Consider the following 21,220-nt stretch of genomic DNA (forward strand, 5'->3'; position numbering starts at 1 on the left):
TAGTACATCAGTCCAGGGGAGGTAACATGAATACAGCCACTGATTAATATACAAAGGCGTAGCGTAGCCGGAGCGTGGGTGAGGGTGCAAAAGCTCACCCTGTTCCGGCGAACATGCAAAATTGATTTCATTAACTTATGTATACTTATATGAGTTGTCACACTTGCAGATATATAGTCTGCATGCAAAACAATTCTTACGTTAACGTTTACAAAGACCAGCGATAGATCTACTGAAATTTTAACTGCGTAAGTTAAAGAATCACGAGGATACGGAACAAATGAATTCAATATAAACATGAGATATATATATATATATATATATATATATATATATATATATATATATATAGGTGCATTAATTTTATTCTTAATTAACTGGCCAGCAATTTCTAGCGCTATATATCATATACATGTGTGAAATTGCTGACCAAATAGAAAAAGAACAAAGTCGTCAGCAATATAAATTGTACATACAGCCGTGATCTGATATTAAAGAAAATCTCGCACAGTAAATCCGGAATGAGAAAACATTGGGCACTGTGAGAGTGAAATTCTCTAGTACTTAAAATGAGAATGTCCTACTATCATAGGCATAATGACCAAAATTAACGAAAACAGAGAATAGCAGTAAAATCACAGAAAAAAAAAACACTTCTATTTCACGTTCAAGAAAAGAATTTAAATCTCAAAGTCAGCAGGCACGTGTCCAGGTGGGGGGCCAGGGGGCCTGGCCCCCCAGCTGGCTGGCTAGTTACGATTTTTATTACTATGGGCCCCTCAATTAACAAATTTATACACCAGCGCAATTGGCTTGATTGAAGTGAAGCTGTACATACTAGGTCTGATCAAAGAAGTATACATTTATTTTTATAGCTCTTTGGTCTGATATAATCTTACCGCTTTCACTTGAAATCATATTGGTTCAAACTGCTGGAAATTAAAGAGGGAAAACAGATCAAAGGACTATTTAATATTGGTTGCATGTGTCTAAGACTAAGTTTGACAGCTGAGTGCATACAATATAAATATAGTACATGCCAATAGCGGAAATATGAAATCACAAAATGCCCAAAATATTTGATATATACTGCCGTGCTATGGTGATGACATACTGTCTCCCGGCCTGTGACAGGAAGAGTATTATCGATTGTTTCATATTTAAGAGCATTTTGCCTGACCGATGTGGATCTGCAACCGGGATATAAATCTACTCGAATAAAACGTCTTGCTCAAAATAGCCTACACAATGCCTGTTTCATAAACTATATGAGTAATAAGCAGGTTGTTTGAGAAGAATCTCCCACTTCGGTACAAATGCCATGGCAGATGAGTGCCCTGATTGGTATGGATCCACATAACATTTTGACTATGATTTTGAGCTTGAAGTGTAGTGAATATGGATCACGCTGTCGCATTACATTTACTTATTTATGTGATTTGTTTTGAGATTTAAGTCAAACCGGCATAACCTTAAATTATGTTATGAGATTTATAAGCTTCCCTGAACTAGCTAGATAAGTTCCTCGCATGAAAGAATTCAAAATCCCAAAGAGTTCTGATCCACGGCGTTGTGGGGAAAGTGAGTCACAGTCCGCTACATTAACAACTCGGCCAGCTGATAAGCATGTGTCATGATGATTCAAACTTGCTACTACACAGGAAGAGTATTTGTACGTCATCAAACTAGACTAGAACTAAAAACGTTATAAGTATTGTATTAATAATACATGGCCGAAATTTTGCGGTTTTTCAATTAAGAGCAGACCATTGAACTTTCCTGCGCACGTGTACTGATATTGCTTTATATATTCCACGATGTTTAGAATATTGAAAAATTCACCTAAATGATATATTAATATCTACTATTTAAGAGTGACAGTTTATTGATTACAACCGAATACGTTTTTATGATGCAAAGTTGACATATTCATTAATTAAGGAGAGGTCTTTTCACAGCCGCATCAGAGAAACATTTGAAATTTTGTAATTTTATAATTCTGTTGTTGGAGGTTTCTTTGACAAAGCGTGTTAAAGTCTTTATCCAGTACGGGCTCAGATGTACGTTAAATTTTACAAAAATAAAAAATTCTGAGGAGGCACCCCATAACCCCACCTGCAGGAGGGGGAAACCTCTCCCGCACCTACCCACACTCGCCCACTCATAGCTTGTATTCGCGCCCCATTTAGAAAATCCTGGTTACGTATATGTTACGCATCACTTTCTTCTGCACATATTTTTCATGAAAGTTCTATCGCAAATAAACGAAAAAATGAAGTAAAATGCCAGTCAGTGGTTGTCGTACTACCCTAAAATGACGCATGTTTGTACGCACAGCAGACCCATACTCTCGATTTCGATATTCACAAATCGCCATCGTTGTAATATCAACATGAAAACCAGTTCATTCCACGCAGAATGCATTCTAGAGGCGAACAAGTTTGATTTAATCACCTGTCCTACACTGGAAAATGCGCAAAAACTTCAATAGCAGAAAATAGGATCTTTTTACTTTGAATTTGTTTCGACTGCACCACAAATACAAATACATAATTAAATGCAGTAGGATAAGAAAAAAACCTTTTCTACTGAAAAAGAGCACGAGGTAAGTAACAAGGATCTGACCATACCACCGTAGGCTTACATTTGATTTGGTAGCAATCAGCCTAAAACATCTCAAATAATTTCATTAGATAAATAGGTTCATTATTCATAAACACAGCTATGTAATTGTTATAGACACTTCAAGTACGAAAGTTGCTGCAAGTTGAAGCAAAAGGACACTCCGCGCCAAACAAAGCAGTGTATGTAGTACTGATCACCGGTAGAATGGGGAGGTGATATAACGATGCTGGTGTCTTTATTGTATACACCCTAGGTAAACAAGACAGTCTCGTGGTGTTTCATGAATGTTGGAGAAAAGGCATTGCCTTTGTAGTTTGAGCAGGATTGTTATGGTTGTATTTAGTGACCTATATATTTATTGACTGTTTATGACCCATATGCGAAATTGGCCTTGATAAATTATTCTAAGTATCTGTATATGGAATGAAATGTATTGTGTACACAAGGTTGTTTTTAAATTCAGTAAATGAGATGTGAAACCAAAATTTGTAGTCCTGTTTGCCGCCATATAACCTATACTGTGTTGGTGCGCCGTAAAACCCAAATAAATAAATAAATTGTGACGTACAGAAGAATAGGAGCTACTATTGTGTTAAACAAAGCCAAGTTGCATATCTACAGGTAAAAACAGTTTACATGACTTCTTTAATACTGAAAACATTGCCTTTCTGTCTTATTCAACAAGATGTCTTTTTGTTCTACCAAATGTACCATTGAAAGAGACCTGTATCCCAAGATAGGTAAAATAATCAACTAGTTTTAAAATATTTTCTTCATATTAAAAAGCAGGTATATTTCTAAATGACCTCTTGCTTTTGCAAAACACAACAACCTTTGTTTTGGGAGCATTTACCTGAAGATTCCATAGATTACAGTACTCAGACTCAGTACTCAGCATTTAATGCTGCTTGTAAGTCATTGGCAGCTTCAGCTAAGATAACTGTATCATCACATATAATAACATGAAAAATCTGAAAAATACCCCAGCATCATTATCACTTAATGTGTTGTTTATTTTTTTCAGACAGGAATTGTAATCCTTCAAATTTAGAAGATATGAAACTATTTAAGTCATTCAAGAACAACGAGAACAGTAAAGTTGACAAATTTCCCCCTGACGGACACCAGTATGACTAGAGAAAAAATCAGATATACACACTGCTATTAATTTTCACACATGATTTAGCCTTAACTTTATGAATGATCTTAGAACATTTTCCATAAACATTGGAAGTTATAATTTTGCGCCACAAGGCACTACGGTTTACAGAGTCAAACGACTTAAGGTAATCAATTTAAGCACAAAAATCTTCTTCTTATTTGCTAAATACAAATCTATAAGCATTTTCAGTGAATAAGCAACGTGCATAATAAAGTACGGTACATGACGGAAATAGTAAAACTGTATGGTAGAGGTTTTGTATGATTAGCATAACAAGATGGCGTCTCAAGCCGAAAATGATTGTTTATCTAACCCAAATTTTGCTGTTATTTGTTCATTTATGGATAGATATGCAGAATTCTTAGGTCTTACTGAAATAGGTTACAAAGATCTACAAGAATGGATAGAAGACACAAAAAATGGTGAAGTATCTTTATATAATTAATCTTGGTTTTGATGAAAAAAGTGGAGAACAAAGAATTTTTGTTTGGTACTACAAATTTATGGTAGTGAAACTGCTGAGAGTTATTTTGTATCATCTCATATTTATAGTTGCCAGAAATTTATATCATACTGGTCAAGTTGTGAGTGATCAGTGTGGTCCAAACTTAAGCAAGATTATCAGTCTCAGGAAAAATGTGCAGCCTCGACTGGGACTCGGACCTACGGCTTACCGTACCAGCACTGTACCAGTTGAGCTACCGAGGCCACCCGAAACGAGAATCACTACACTCCTTCCCTCTTATTGTGAGACATTGACACTCCTGGCCAATGTCTGCTGCAGACCACAGGCAATCGGCGTGTGACTTTGACCCCTTATGAATGATGGACCCCCCCACCCTGTTCTCTACAACCCAGATTCCCAACATAATAACAGAAAAACACATTTCCAAAAAAATTAAAAAAAATGCTATATATAAAAAAAATAAAGGTATGGTACTTTACGGCCAAAAATTAAGGAAAAAATGGAATGGCCTCAGTAACGATCTCACTGCGTACACAATTTTCGGTCGATTTTTGAAAATCTGGTCTAAATCAACGCAATAAAGCATAAATCTTAACGGTAAACATGACTTTGGTCTCAAGGCTGCATCATTTTGATGCAGCGAGACGCTATTCTTTGACAAATATCTTCTCGTACACGATGTGACCTAACCCGTATATTTCTCGGGCCAATAGACAAGTCAATGGCAGCCACCTATTCCCTTCGTTATTTCCAAGCACAATCGTGGCCAGCCTTTAGAAACATAAATAATTAGTCGCTTACCGATAATTACTTCATCCAGTTTCCGTCAATAACGATGCATCGAGTCAATTTCCCAACGCTGTATTTCTCTCAAAACATCAGCTGCCATGTTTATACCAGCTCACGTGGAAAACACACCTCCAGAATCGACCAATTGCTAAAAGGCTGCGTAGTAAAAACCAGTTCCGGGTCGCGGTATAAACATGGCAGCTGATGTTTTGAGAGAAATTTCCCAACGCTGGATGCATCGTTATTGACGGAAACTGGACGAAGTAATTATCGGTAAGCGACTAATTATTTATGTTTCTAAAGGCTGGTCACGACTGTGCTTGGAAATAATGAGGGAATAGGTGGCTGCCATTGACTTGTCTATTGGCCCGAGAAATATACGGGTTAGGTCACATCGTGTACGAGATGATATTTGTCAAAGAATAGCGTCTCGCTGCATCAGAATGATGCAGCCTTGAGACCAAAGTCATGTTTACCGTTAAGATTTATGCTTTATGCGTTGATTAAGACCAGATTTTCAAAAAATCGGCCGAAAATTGTGTACGCAGTGAGATCGTTACTGAGGCCATTCCTTAATGTTTGGTAGTAAAGTACCATACCTTTATTTTTTTTAATATAGCATTTTTTTTTTTGGAAATGTGTTTTTCTGTTATTATGTTGGGGATCTGGGTTGTAGAGAACAGGGTGGGGGGTCCATCATTCATAAGGGGTCAAAGTCACACGCCGATTGCCTGTGCTGCAGACTGTTACTCGAACCTCGGCCCTTCGGCTTACCGTGCCAACGCTCTACCAATTCAGCTACCGAGGCCACCTGATACGAGAACCTCTACACAAGGAAACCCCTGTGGACCAGACTATCGTAATAAATATGACAGGGATTTTTCAGGGTTTTTTGGGAAAAAGGCCCCTGGTCAAATTGGGAATTTCTAACGCGGTAAATTGTCAAAATTGGGAAAATGTATCGACAAAAATCAAATGATTATAACATATAATTATCAAGTTTTACTGGAAGACGTTCAAATCATGAATTACAAATATAAAGCGTCCCCTTGAGAAATTTTGAGAACTGATTTTTTTAGGACTGTTTTTCCAATATTGCCAAAAAAAAAATACAGTAACTCTTCATTTGTCATCTTTAAAGCTTTTATTTACAGTTTGTTTTCACCACAGTCGTAATTGAATTTTCCAAAAAGTAGAGTGGCAAATAGGGTGTTTGTTCGAGTGGAAAACTGGGTCGCGAAAATGTGTTCACGACAATTGATTTTAATGGTATAAGAACTATCTGTCAGCATGTTTTGGGTACTTTATTCAATTAATATTGATCTTTTCTTGCATTCTGAGAGTTTTTTTGCGTGCAAATCATACATTTATTTAGCAAAATCTTGTATTTAATTTTTGCCGAGGCTGCAGACGTCATGTTACCAAAAATAGAAACGAGTTGGTTTTTCAAACATTTTGTTTGATTTTCTTGGGAAACAAAACTTACTAAGCAAGAATAAGCTTTGAATAACAAAAGATAATTGATTTCAATTGGGAAATCTTTCTTTTGATTGGGAATATTTTGCTCCAGATTGGGAAAAATGGAGCATATTTGGCATTGGGAATGGGGCCGAATATCGGCCCCGTGAGACAGGTTGAAAAAGCCCTGTATGAATTTACAAATAATTGCCATTTTTACACTATTATAAGGTATATACGTTACAACAATTCTCATTATTATAAAATATATGATTTGACTGGCTAATATGTTTTATTAAAAAAAAAACCCATTTATTTCAAATAGTGCAGCCATCTTTTGTACTTCCCACTTTGCATATACCAGGTGTGTAGTCAAAATAATTTGACAGTCGGATTGTTTTATATTTGTGACGGGCAATCTTACCGTCAAAACTTCAAAGGACCAAAATAATGGAGGATAAATCACAGTACACAGTCATGTAAAGTTATTGGTTTTATCGCATGCGCATAGATTACATACATGCGGTAACCTTAATCATGTACAGTACATACATCAGTTTAAATGACCAGAAAATCTGTAATTTTAGAAATTATTTTGTAATTTTTACATAAATCAATGAGGAATTGAATTCCTTTGATATAATATAAGTTTTATTTGAATTAATGGCCAATTCTTGACATAATCTGCATTTAAACCTATAGCATGTAAAGCGCCGGCAGCGATGAAAATTTCATTAGAAATTTCAACCACTATTTTGGTCTTTCTAGTGTTTGACGCGAGTGGAGATATTACCCATAAGAAAAATAGCTCAATATTTCCTAGGATCGCATCAAATTTGTCGGACTAACCAGGGGTGTTAAATATTTTTTCCCACCACTGGCCCTACAGAACTTAAAAAATCTCAATCTTTCCACCCAACCGTCGATTTCTGACTATCACTGGGCGGCGCAGTCAGGAAGTTAAAGAAATGTGTATGTTACAAATGTTAATAGAATAAAAGCTAAAAAGACAGTATGCTACAGTTTAGATAGGACAGAAGCGATGCAATTACATCAATACATGTTGACCACCACCAGCCTCTCTAAAGATACTGGGGCTGGATTTGAAGTAGGTTGGTAGAGAGTTCCAAAGTCAGTTGGTCCTCAGGAAGTAGGACTTAGAAAAGTACTGGGTGTGAGACTGGGGTAATTTAAGTTTCTGGTTGGGATAAGATGAAACTGGTTGACTGCAACTGCCTGGGCCATTTTTTTGTAAAACATTACGAATGAGTTGAATTACCTTCTGTATTGGAGTGTGTTCCATTTTAAGGTGTTTAACATTTGGGTAACGCTACATGTGTAACTGTAGTTGGACATGACGTACCTGGCAGCTGACCTTTGTATAGTTTTGACTTTACTTGTGACAGTTTTTTGTCATGGATGCAAGATGCTTGAACAGTACTCCAATTTACTCACCCTTAGTGAACAGTCACTCACCCCAAAAAAAATACAACTACCTTAATGACTTCTTTTAATACTGTCACTTACATGAAAGAAATATTATGTACTTCAAACAAATTGCAACAAAAAATACAGAGACAAATAATATTTTCTTGTACATTATGTTTCTTTTTTGTTTGTAAAATGGTATTCATTTTGCTTAAAATTTCTTCTCAGCAAGACGTTTTTTCTTTTCTTTCTTCCATTTTTCGTCATCTCCACCCAGTCGCTTTCCAAATAAGCTACGGATGTTGGTTTGTTTGTATGTTGAAGCCGTGCTTTGACAATGTATGGGAAAATAAACGGTGATGATAATAATATTAACTCAGATAAAATATCTTTTATCTTGACTGGCTTAAGGTAAATGTTTTCATTGTAATAACTGCATCAATAATGATAATAATAATCACAGTCTAGCATGCACCTGTTAATCATTATTGTTGTGCAGTTGAATTTTAAAGCATCTACCAGCTCAAAGATTGTTATTGTTTTTCGCAAGGTAATTCAGAGCATTTTTTTGTTGAATTTTGGTAAAGTTACGACGTAAAAAGCACTTGTCCACTCTACCTCTCCTGACTTTAACTCGCATATGCGAGCGGACAAGTAGAATTTTACAACCCTCATTGGCCTGCATACAAAGCATGTAATCAGAATATTAAAATGTAAGGATGAAAATATATGTAGCAAAATGTCAAGTGACTTAAAGCAGTGACTAGAATTCTTTAAAGATATCCAATCTTTTACTAAAATATTTTATTTTTAGATATTTGCTTCAAATGTAAAAAATCCTCATTGAATATATGTCACTTTACTGAATATATAGTAGTGTTGTAAAATCGGTTTCAAAACAAAATCGATTATCGAATCGAATCTGAACAGCTATTTCGATTCACAATCGATTATATAATCGAAAGTAAAGCATTCAGACTTACCTATAATTATACTCTTATTATAGATTCCACTTAGGCAATACATTTCAGATAATTTCATAAAACAAAAATATACTATGCTTTTATCATTACTTGGGACTAGGGATGTTTATTAAAATTGTACGCGTAAATACTTTTCTTGATAAGTAAATTAAACCAATAACAAGTGTCAAGTGATCATGGTGAATACATTTAATGTATTTAGGGAATGCATTTTTACTTTTAACTATAAATTTCTATAAGTATAAAATTGATTAATTTAATCTCAATCTCGTTGGCTTGATAAAATAAATATAAAACAAGACAGTTCAAGACTATTTCAAAATAAGGTTGACAAATTGACAGACACAGAGAGGTACATCGGGATCATTGTTAAATAATTCACAAGTCCATACGAATTACGAAGAGTTCGAATAGTTTGGGTACGAAAACATACCTTTGTTCACATATGATTTTCGGCAGAGTTTGCAAATAACAGATTGCATGTTGAGGTTTTCTTTAATAGGTGGTCCTTGTTTTGTTTTTTCGAAGCCAAAATAAGCCCACACAGTCGACCGGACTTTTCATGGACACTTTTTTCTGCCATTTTACGTGTGAGAGTGACGTCCCTTGCGGTTTAATTAACGAAATGTATGAAAATTACGGATATATGGAATGAACGGAAAGGGATCAATTGCGCGAAAAGCGCTAGCGACATCGATTTCAGAACTCCAACATCGATAGTCGGCGACCTGCAGCTGCCGGCGACGATTATTCGATTTAACTCGATCATCGTTTCATCACTAATATATAGATCAGTTGTGTATATAAAGCTGTATTCATAATTAATATCATGCAGTAACAGTCAATTGTTTAAAAAAACTTCTAGTATTTAGGCCCCCACACATTTGTGTGGGGGCATATAGTGTTGCTGCCGTACGGACCATATGTATGTAGTGACTTAGTGGTACATGTAGTACACATTTTTACTTTGTTCAGCCATATAGGATGTACTATTTTTAGCCTAATGCATAGCACTTTTAAACCCATAAACTTGTTAATTTTATGTTTGCAATTAAGGTAGTTCTGCACGTTTGATAAACCGGAAGTGATGGCGTAACGTCACTTATCCGGAAAATGTGGAATAAAGCCTGGATTCGGCATACGGAATTGAAAATCATTTTATAAATTGATAGTAACCTTTGGGTAAATTTATTACAATGGCACTGTAACTGTCTTTCTAAAGTCAGAATATGATATTAAAACATCTGACACGTTAAAATTTCAAAATAATGTCTTAAAATTAGCATGAAAAGTGCGGTTCACTTTAATCATGGTCAAATATCTCAAAATTAAGCACACGGACCTATACATTTTATTTCACCACATTATAGGCCATATGTTTATTTACAACTGTGGGATGTTTCATTAAATTCTACATTGTAGAAAAAATTCTATTCGCGAAAATGTTATGAAAGTTATGTTTTTCCCATAGACTTCCATTATGAAAAATTGCGTGAGGTCTAATTCTTTCAAATCAGTCTAGCAAAAAATCAAGCACACGACCCTATCTTTTTTACTTGCTTAATTTTCTAGGTATATCCTGAAGTTTTGAAAAATCAGAGTTTAATCAAATTCTACATTGTAGAAAACATTTCGATCCAAACGTGCAGAACTACCTTAAAACTATATGTAGGATTCGTTCATGTTTCCAAATATGAAATTTTCATCTAGTATACCTTTAAGATGATGAGGCTGTTTGTTTACAGTTTAAGATATATAAATCCAACTTTCTTTCAGTTTTATAGCAAGTTTTAAAACCAAAAAGGAGTGTTTTAGGGGAATAAATGCAAATTGACATTTACCTTGTCAGATTACTATACAGTCTACTGTTTCTATTTATTAGCTGTAATACTATGATACTATTTACTGTTCTATGTAACATTGATATTTCTAATGGCCTGTCCAAGAAAAAAGAAAATAGATATTGGAGACTACTTTTTAAGAAACAATTTCAATGCCTAACAGAGATGTTCAAGCATTGTGTAAGGTTTTGCTTGTAAAGTTATTGATATCAAGCAAGTTTTGTTTGTTACTTATTATGAAAATAAACAACAAATAAATCCAAACTTTGATTCATTAATATCTAGTCTTATAAATGAAATGCTGTTGCTCTTTCAACAGGGCTAATGCATGCTGTTGAATTTAATATCACTATTGCCATTATTTGTTTTACAAACCATTTTGGTGACTAGGCTGCCCTGGCTGAAAACAAATTACGGGCCAGCATTTCATAAGGAAAACATGAAAAGTGTTCTCCAAAAGTGCAAGACTTTTCCAGGGTCATATCTATCATATATGCAACAAGTGTTTTTCAGACAAAACACAGTTGTTGCTTTTCATGTATACAGTTTATCATGGTATGCCAAAAGGTATGGTGAGATGAGCACCTTATGGCCCTCTTATTTTAATTTTGACATTTTTGTACTGTATGGTGAAATCTTCATTATGCAAGAGAGAGATATGAGCCGTGCCATGAGAAAACCAACATAGTGGGTGTGCGACCAGCATGGATCCAGACCAGACTGCGCGGATGCGCAGGCTGGTCTGGATCCATGCTGGTCGCACACCCACTATGTTGGTTTTCCCATGGCACGGCTCATATATTCTTTATGCTGTTGTGTAATTTATAAATTTTCTGGTTTCAGTGAGTCCCTTGTTGATAGATCTCCATGTGAGATTGTTGCGAAGAATTCACAAAAAGTTATCCAATGTTACTGCAGACAGATGGGAGAGAGGAGTTGTAAAGGTAAACTCTATTTCACATAGGGCTGTCATACTAAGTTACAGACTGTAACTTACACTATATATTAAAGAGCAATATTTTTCTAGTTTGTGTCATAAAGTCTGAACATCCAGAAAGTATATATCCAAAGTTGAATAGATTCAGATTAAGCATTAGACTTTATGGATTTTGCTATACACTGGATAAGTGACGAACATCCGTGCTGTATGAAATCTTGGTAGGGAATAGGAAAGCAGATTTTAAAGAAAAAGTTTGAAAAAAAATCAGCTTTTTTTTATTAGTTGAGGAAGTTTTCACAAATATGTTAACTTTTCTGGAATTCAAACGAGTGTTCTCAGTCTTAATAAAAAAATGTATTCCTTGGGAGTCAAATACATGACCCTAATTTATTGGAATTCAAGCACACAACCATCTGTTTTTAAAGATACCAGCTCTACCACTATTCCTATCACAGTTTGATTAAAATAGTATATGAATATTTCGTTTTTTGAAGCTTTGCCGTATGAAAACAATATGTAATTATTTTATTTTATTACAGTTTTGCTACAAGTATTCAAATGTTGATGCTTGGGAGATAGAAAGATTTGGATACAAGTTGGCCAAAATATCTACAAAACTTACTCTTTTAAAGGTGAAATCAAATACTTATTTTATTTATTCCCCCACCAAAGGTGAAGGGGATATTAGAAATGCTCTCCGTCCGTGCGTGCGTCCGTCCATCCGTGCGTCCACAACGATATTTGTCCGGAGCATAACTCCAAAAGAACTTGAGGGATTTTCTTCAAACTTCATACACTGATAGAACACATTGGGAGGAAGTGCAGTGTGAAAGAACAATAACTCTACCTTGCCTATTTTTTGAGTTATTCCCCTTTATCTTATTTTCTTAAAAAAAATTGTCCGGAGCATAACTCCAAAAGTACTGGAGGGATTTTCTTCAAACTTCATACACTGATAGAACACATTGGGAGGAAGTGCAGTGTGCAAGAACAATAACTCTACCTTGCCTATTTTTTGAGTTATTCCCCTTTAACATATTTTCTTAAAACATTTTGTCCGGAGCATAACCCCATAAGTACTGGAGGGATTTTCTTCAAACTTCATACACTGATAGAACACATTGGGAGGAAGTGCAGTGTGCAAGAACAATAACTCTACCTTGTCTATTTTTTGAGTTATTCCCCTTTATCATATTTTCTTAAAGAAATTTGTCCGGAGCATATCTTCTTCATGCATGGAGGGATTTTGATATATCTTGGCACAAATGTTTACCACCACGATGCGGAGTGTCATACGCAAGAACTAGGTCCCTAGGTCTAAGGTCAAGGTCACACTTAGAGGTCAAAGGATACAAGAATAAAAACCTTGTCCGGAGCATTTCTTCTTCATGCATTGAGGGATTCTGATATAACTTGGCACAAATGTTTACCACCACGAGATGGAGTGTCATGCGCAAGATCCAGGTCACTAGGCCTAAGGTCAAGGTCACACTTAGAGGCCAAAGGTCAGATACAAGAATGACTTTGTCCGAAGCATTTCTTCTTCATGCATGGAGGGATTTTGATGTAACTTGGCACAATTATACACCATCATGAGACGAAGTGTCATGCGCAGTTCCCTTCTTTAGAATTACTTCCCTTTGTTGTTACTTTAAATAGCTTTTATTGTAACTTTTTCATTACTAGTCGTAGGGAAAAATCGAGACCACTTTTCTGTAGTACAACAAACATGCTAAATCCAATTTTGAGGTGTATTTTGACCAGTCTCTTCCTGATAAAGATTTTTGTGTGGACTTGCAATTTTTTTTTTTTTTTTTTTTTTTTTTAAGAATAACTTCCCTTAGTTGTTACTATAAATAACTTATATTGTAACATTTTTATAATTGACCCTAGGGAAAAAACAAGACCACTTTTCTGTGGTACAGCATAGATGTTACTCTCCAGTTTTAGGTGTATTTTATTAATTTTATTATATATAAGGTATCTCTACCTAGTAAGGAGTTTTTTTGTGGACTTTGAAAAACATCAGACTTACAGTGATTACTAAACAACCACAAAATTAACATTCCATTTGCAAATACAGCTGCTAGAGTAAAGAAATTTGCTTTGACGGGCATATATTGTGACATTCTGGCACTCTTGTTCCCTGTTAGCTTTCCATTCCTTCTTTTTACAGTAGCCATATAGAAAAACATCATAGTTATACTCTTCATGAAAATTAATAAAATTTAGCAGTCAACCACCTCACTACTGACTTATTCTTTCTTCCACATCTTAAAACCCCTGATGCGGACCACATCCTTCAATTATGATATGCCCGGTGGGGGGATTAGCCATGTCTGACATGGCTCTTGTTTATTTACAAGATACATGGGTTTTTTTTCAGTATATAGAATGACTCTCACTGTATATAAAATAATGATTTACGTAGTTCAGCCAATTCCTATATATTCTTGTATTTTTGCTTTTAATACTTCATATATTTCTTTGGACCAATATTTTTTTAGATATTTTATCATCCTAAAATGTTTAGTTATACAGGGATATTAAAAAGAGAAATTGTTTCATTTTCTCAGCTTTATTTTTTACAGAATTCTTTCTTTTCAAACTTTGAAATTGATCACAACTGCCGGCTAGTGTAAGAAAGTAAAAAATAATTACTGGTGTCAGATGTCTGCAGTATACCGGTAGAGTCCAGCGTGTTTAGAAATTTGCAGTATATTTATATTGAAATAAGTCGTATAAGAAGCCTAACGAAACAATTTTCAAATGAACAGGCAGGTTTTGTCTCTTGATAGTTGTAAGAAGGATACTGTATAGCTACATGTATCTCCAAAGATAGAAAAATACACTTCCAAAAAGAAATGAAAGCGTTTATATTTTTCATTTCAGAACTTAATGGAATCCCAGTTTGATTGTAACAATAAATTTAAAGACAAAGTAAATGAGATAGCAATAGATGAGATGAGATTCCAGCCAATTGGTAGAGATAAAGATGGTATGGCATACTGGTATTTCCTGGTAAGTCAAAAGCTTGTTACCATGTTAATAATTTGGTTCTCTATATAAGATTTTATGAACTTATGAAATTCTGTTTCTGTGAGATCATATAATATTTTCATTGGCATCAAAGTTCTTTGTTGCACTAAAGCAGCTACTGTATAGCGGGTTATTTCTGTGGTAATAAAAATCTGCGTTTTAGCCCCAAAAATTGTGGAATAAATTTCTGCGTGTTTTATTTCTGCGTTTTCACATAAAAGGAAGAGAAATTTCTGCATTTTTACATAAAAGAAAGATAAATTTCTGCGTTTTTACATAAAAGGAAGAGAAATTTTTTTGCATTTTCGATGCCAAGGAGGAGGTAATTCCCCTCATGATGTGTTGTTGTGAGAATGACTAGCACATGAAAAACAAAAAACTAAATTAGTTCAGCACAGTATTTTCCAATGCTAGCGCGATCAGATGGTGTGTATGATGCATTTTGCCCCTAGATTTAGGGGTCCCTGCAGTTCCAGAAGTTCCCGGGGTGGACGGAGAAGTGATTACATTCCTTAGTTTATCATTTACTTCCTGAAGTACATTTTCGCCAATTAAATCCTTTAGTACACTATCATTTTCAGGGACAACAGATGTATCTTTTCTCTGTAAGTATCGTAAGATACTCATTCTACCATTTTTAGCTCATCTGATTTTTTGAAAAAAAATGATGAGTTATTGTCATCACTTGAGCGGTTGTCGGCGTCTGCGTCGGCGTCTGCGTCGGCGTTGCCTGGTTAAGTTTTATGTTTAGGTCAGCTTTTCTCCTAAACTATCAAAGCTATTGCTTTGAAACTTGGAATACTTGTTCACCATCATAAGCTGACCCTGTATAGCAAGAAACATAACTCCATCTTGCTTTTTGCAAGATTTATGGCCCCTTTTGTACTTAGAAAATATCAGATTTCTTGGTTAAGTTTTATGTTTAGGTCAACTTTTCTCCCAAACTGTCAAAGCTATTGCTTTGAAACTTGGAATACTTGTTCACCATCATAAGCTGACCCTGTACAGCAAGAAACATAACTCCATCTTGCTTTTTGCAAGATTTATTGCCCCTTTTGGACTTAGAAAATCAGTTTTCTTGGTTAAGTTTTATGTTTAGGTCAGCTTTTATCCTAAACTATCAAAGCTATTGCTTTAAAAACTTGCAGCACTTGTTCACCATCATAAGTTGACCCTGTACAGCAAGAAACATAACTCCATCCTGCTTTTTGCAAGATTTATGGCCCCTTTTGGACTTAGAAAATATCAGATTTCTTGGTTAAGTTTTATGTTTAGGTCAACTTTTTCTCTTAAACTATCAAAGCTATTGCTTTGAAACTTGCAACACTTGTTCACCATCATAAGCTGACCCTGTACAGCAAGCAGCGTAACTCCATCCTGATTTTTGCAATAATTATTGCCCCTTTTGGACTTAGAAAATCATTTTCTTGGTTGAGTATTATGTTTAAGTCAACTTTTCTCATAAACTATCAAAGCTATTGCTTTAAAACTTTCAACAGTTTTTCACCATCATAAGTGGACACTGTACATCAAAAAACATAACTCTATCCTGCTTTTTGCAAGAATGATGGCCCTTTTTAGACTTAGAAAATCACGGGTAGGACAATATTTCTATCACACAAAAAAAATCAGATGAGCGTCAGCACCCGCAAGGCGGTGCTCTTGTTAAGTCCAACAACAATTGTACAAACTACAACTGAAAACTATGGTATACCGGTATAAAGGTTATTTAAAGGTTACTAAAGTATAGGTAGATGATCTTCACAATAAGAACAAGTCATGTGAAATCTCTTTTTTTTTTCATTCACAAAAAAACCAAAACGTTTTCTGTGGGATTAACAGTTGGGACTTTTTGACCATCATACTCAGTTATACCATTATCGGTAATTGATAGATGACGACAGTAATTTCCAATAATTAGACGATCTCATTGTGAACTTAGCATTAAACAACAGTGGTGAAAAAATGCAGATTGTTTTGTGGTTTAAATTTTTGCTGGGAAAATATTCTGCTGGAAATATTTTTGCGATTATACCGAGAGGCCACAGAAACGCAGAAATATCCAACCTGTAGAAATTACCCGCTATACGGTATTTTGTTTGGACATTATTTTGTGGATTTTAGATTGCCAAGATAGAAGAAATACGATTGTATATTTTCCTTCAGATTTGCTATTGTTTATTTACACATACTTGTATCCACAAAAATAGCCCCTTCACAAACAATAGTAATTACATATGTCCATATTTTATGCTTGTTCCTAGCAACTTTGTACATTTTTAAAAGTCTTTGGGGTCATGATATTGTTATTTATATACATGTATTCCCTAATTAATGCCCCACATCATTTTTTCTTGTTTTTTTTTTTTTTTTTTTTAGCTAAGTGAATATCAGCACTATTATCAAAATTCATTCATTACAAGTTGTATTGTTTATTTTTTGTACGATATATACTGTTTTGAGGGCCTTAATAAAATTAATGTCCTCTTGCAAAATTGTTCGAATATATGGTAGATTATGTAGCCAAAGGTATTGTGTAAAAGCAACAAGTTTGTAACTGACATTATATCTGCAGGATAAAGAGCTGAATTTACGTGTGTACAGGGAACATCAAGATGATGTCGACTCTGAGTCTTGGGAACTTGTATGCAGGTACTATACTTCTTTAATATGAATTAACTTGCTAGTAAGATTTAGTATACAGATGGGAGGCATTAATGATTATGTGAAAGGGACGGTCTTGTTGATGGTTGTGATTTATCACTTCTTAATGGTCTATAATTCTAACAACTTGTACCCGTATAAGTTTAGATGATTTTTTTACATGTTTTTTTAAGGGAAATAGAAATATACTTTCACAGTGATATTTATTTTTTTCTCTGGTACAAAAGCTATAAAATTGGCAAAATTAAGTTAAAACAAATGAAAATAAAGATTTTTTTTGTTTTACATGTAGATAAAAATATCCCATATTCATGTGTTTACTGAGAGAAAGATATTTCATGTATCTTCTAAATTTTATGTGCTTGGTAATTTATTGGCCAAGAATTTTAAATAAACATTTTAGCTGATTATATGATGTGTATTGAGAGCTGTCCTACTTGCCCTTGCATCAGGGTCTGCATACACAGCTTGGTTAAAAGTTTTGATACACTTGGTCTCTGTCATTAATTTATGGATTAGATGTTCCTAACTATCACCCACATCATATGACACAAAGTACATAACTCTGGCACCAATATTTCATAAATTATGCCCCATTTTACTTAGAGTTTCAGGTTAAATGTTCTTTTTTCACTTTCACACTATCTTTTATTACGAAAACTTATAATAGTTGTTCCAAATCATCACCCATGAAATAAAGTCGATAATTCTGACAGAAACATTATGTGAATTATGTGATTGTCCCTTTTATACTTAGAAATTCTTGTTTATTTTTTAATGCACTTTCGCTCTATCTCTGTTATTAGTATTACTGAATGGATTTAATTCAACTATTGTCCCAAACCATCAACCACATTGGTGATATTATTCCCTTCAGTGATAGCTCTAGTTTCTTCAGATATACCTTATTTCATTATCAAGTATTGAAATAGTTGAGTGCACTGTCTTCTCTGACAGCTCTAGTTTACGGTGAAATGAAAGTAACAGAAGATATCTAAACTTGGTACTGTTTTGCTTGCACGCCTAGAGACCTTTCAAATGATAAAATAATGAAACAACAACTGAAGATAATAATACGAATCAGACTGTTTTTGCCCTGTCTGTCCACCAGCCTGTCCTTATGTCACACTTCATTTCCGATCAATAACTTGAGAACCGTTTTACCTAGAACCTTCAAACTCCATAGACTGATAGAGCTTACAGAGTAGATGACCCCCTAATGTTTTTGGGGTCACTCCATCAAAGGTCAAGGTCACAGGGGCCTGATGATGGAAAACTGTTAAAGGTCAATCACTTGAGAACCATTTGACCCAGAATCTAGAAACTTCATAGGATAATTGGACATGCCAAGTAGATGACCCCTACTGATTTTGGACTTACTTGATCAGAGTTCAAGGTCACAGGGGTCAGAACATGGAAAAGTGTTTCTGCTCAATAACTTGAGAACCATTTGAACCAGAACCTTCAAACTTCAAAGGGTGATAGGACTTACAGGAAAACTGTTTCCTAACTCAAGAACCACTTGACCTAGAATGTTTAAACTTCACAGGATTATTGGACATGCCTAGTAGATGACCCTATTGACCTTGGGGCCATTTATTTCAGAGGTAAAGGTCACAGGGGCGAGAACATAGAAAACAGTTTCCAATTCATAACTTTAGAACAAGTTGACCCAGAACGTTGAAACTTCATTGGATGATTGGACATGACAAGTAGATGATCCCTATTGCATTTCAGTTACTAAGCCAACCATTGTTCTCTCTTTATTTTTCGCTTCTGTCCCCTATTGACTTATTGCCTTTTTTAGCTCACATGTCACAAAGTGACAGTGTGAGCTTTTGTGATCGTGCAGCGTCCGTCGTCCGTCCGTGCGTCCGTGCGTAAACTTTTGCTTGTGACCTCTCTAGAGGTCACATTTTTCATGGGATCTTTATGAAAGTTGGTCAGAATGTTCATCTTGATGATATCTAGGTCAAGTTCGAAACTGGGTCACGTGCAGTCAAAAACTAGGTCAGTAGGTCTAAAAATAGAAAAACCTTGTGACCTCTCTAGAGGCCATATTTTTCACATGATCTTCATGAAAATTGGTCAGAATGTTCATCTTGATGATATCTAGGTCAAGTTCGAAACTGGGTCACGTGCCTTCAAAAACTAGGTCAGTAGGTCAAATAATAGAAAAACCTTGTGACCTCTCTAGAGGCCATAATTTTCATGGGATCTGTACGAAAGTTGGTCTGAATATTCATCTTGATGATATCTAGGTCAAGTTCGAAACTGGGTCAGCTGCGGGCAAAAACTAGGTCATTAGGTCTAAAAATAGAAAAACCTTGTGACCTCTGTAGAGGTCATACTTTTGAATGGATCTTCATGAAAATTGGTCAGAATGTTCACCTTGATGATATCTAGGTCAAGTTTGAAACTGGGTCACGTGCCCTCAATAACTAGGTCAGTAGGTCAAATAATAAAAAAACCTTGTGACCTCTCTAGAAGCCATATTTTTCATGGGATCTTTATGAAAGTTGGTCAGAATGTTCATCTTGATGATATCTAGGTCAGATTCGAAACTGGGTCACGTGCGATCAAAAACTAGGTCAGTAGGTCTAAAAATAGAAAAACCTTGTGACCTCTCTAGAGGCCATTTTTTTCACATGATCTTCATGAAAATTGGTCAGAATGTTCAGCTTGATGATATCTAGGTCAAGTTCGAAACTGGGTCACGTGCCTTCAAAAACTAGGTAAGTAGGTCAAATAATAGAAAAACCTTGTGACCTCTCTAGAGGCCATACTTTTGACTGGATCTTCATGAAAATTGGTCAGAATGTTCATCTTGATGATGTCTAGGTCAGGTTCGAAACTGGGTCACGTGCCATCAATAACTAGGTCAGTAGGTCAAATAATGGAAAAACATTGTGACCTCTCTAGAGGCCATATTTTTCATGGGATCTGTATGAAAGTTGGTCCAAATGTTCATCTTGATGATATACAGATCAGTTTCGAAACTGGGTCAGCTGCGGTCAAAAACTAGGTCATTAGGTCTAAAAATAGAAAAAGCTTGTGACCTCTCTAGAGGCCATACTTTTGAGTGGATCTTCATGAAAATTGGTCAGAATGTTCATCTTGATGATATCTAGGTCAAGTTTGAAACTGGGTCACGTGCCATCAATAACTAGGTCAGTAGGTCAAATAATGAAAAAACCTTGTGACCTCTCTAGAGGCCATATTTTTCATGGGATCTGTATGAAAGTTGGTCTGAATGTTCATCTTGATGATATCTAGGTCAGATTCAAAACTGGGTCACATGAGCTCAAAAACTAGGTCACTATGTCAAATAATAGAAAAAAACGACGTCATACTCAGTTCAAAACTGGGTCATGTTGGGACAGGTGAGCGATTCAGGACCATCATGGTCCTCTTGTCTACTATGCTTTGGGGGAGACATGTGCTTTTCTACAAAAGCATCTTCCAGTTAATACTATATTTGGGCATATTACATTTTATTCTTTATAAAACTTTAACACATTGCCTTTACTATATCACTTGTCACCAAACTTAGTTTTATTTCTTTGAAATATTGTAGTCATAGTTGCTTTTTTCAGGAGTAGGGATGATCTTGCTAAATTGGTAACAGGCCTGAATTCTGGAGCAGACATAAAGTTAGATAAACAAGATTCTTCTGACCTGTCAGGTGATATTGTTGCTCATTTTGGTATGCAAATCAGTAGTTCTATTCTGCACATTTTGCCATGTTAATAACTGGTTCTTGACTACATATGGCTGAAAGTGAATTCAATAAATTAGAAAAAAAGAAACATTGTAATGAGAATT

The 21,220-nt window shown here is 35.2% G+C and overlaps 1 protein-coding gene across 2 annotated transcripts in view; it reads left to right on the forward strand.

Moving 5' to 3' along the window:
* The first annotated feature begins 4,056 nt into the window (after positions 1-4,056).
* Positions 4,057-21,220, forward strand: part of LOC128558608 (remodeling and spacing factor 1-like) — a 41,978-nt gene continuing 24,814 nt past the window's right edge. The window contains exons 1-6 of one of the 2 annotated variants that reach the window (XM_053548438.1): positions 4,057-4,209; positions 11,596-11,696; positions 12,232-12,324; positions 14,585-14,713; positions 17,307-17,383; positions 20,992-21,101. In XM_053548438.1, the coding sequence (XP_053404413.1) occupies positions 4,065-4,209; positions 11,596-11,696; positions 12,232-12,324; positions 14,585-14,713; positions 17,307-17,383; positions 20,992-21,101 (655 nt within the window). In that variant the 5' untranslated portion in view covers positions 4,057-4,064. The remainder of the gene's footprint in view (positions 4,210-11,595; positions 11,697-12,231; positions 12,325-14,584; positions 14,714-17,306; positions 17,384-20,991; positions 21,102-21,220) is intronic. The other variant, XM_053548439.1, reaches the window with a different exon arrangement.

This window comes from Mercenaria mercenaria, chromosome 7, assembly GCF_021730395.1.
Source record: "Mercenaria mercenaria strain notata chromosome 7, MADL_Memer_1, whole genome shotgun sequence".
NCBI lineage: Eukaryota > Metazoa > Mollusca > Bivalvia > Venerida > Veneridae > Mercenaria > Mercenaria mercenaria.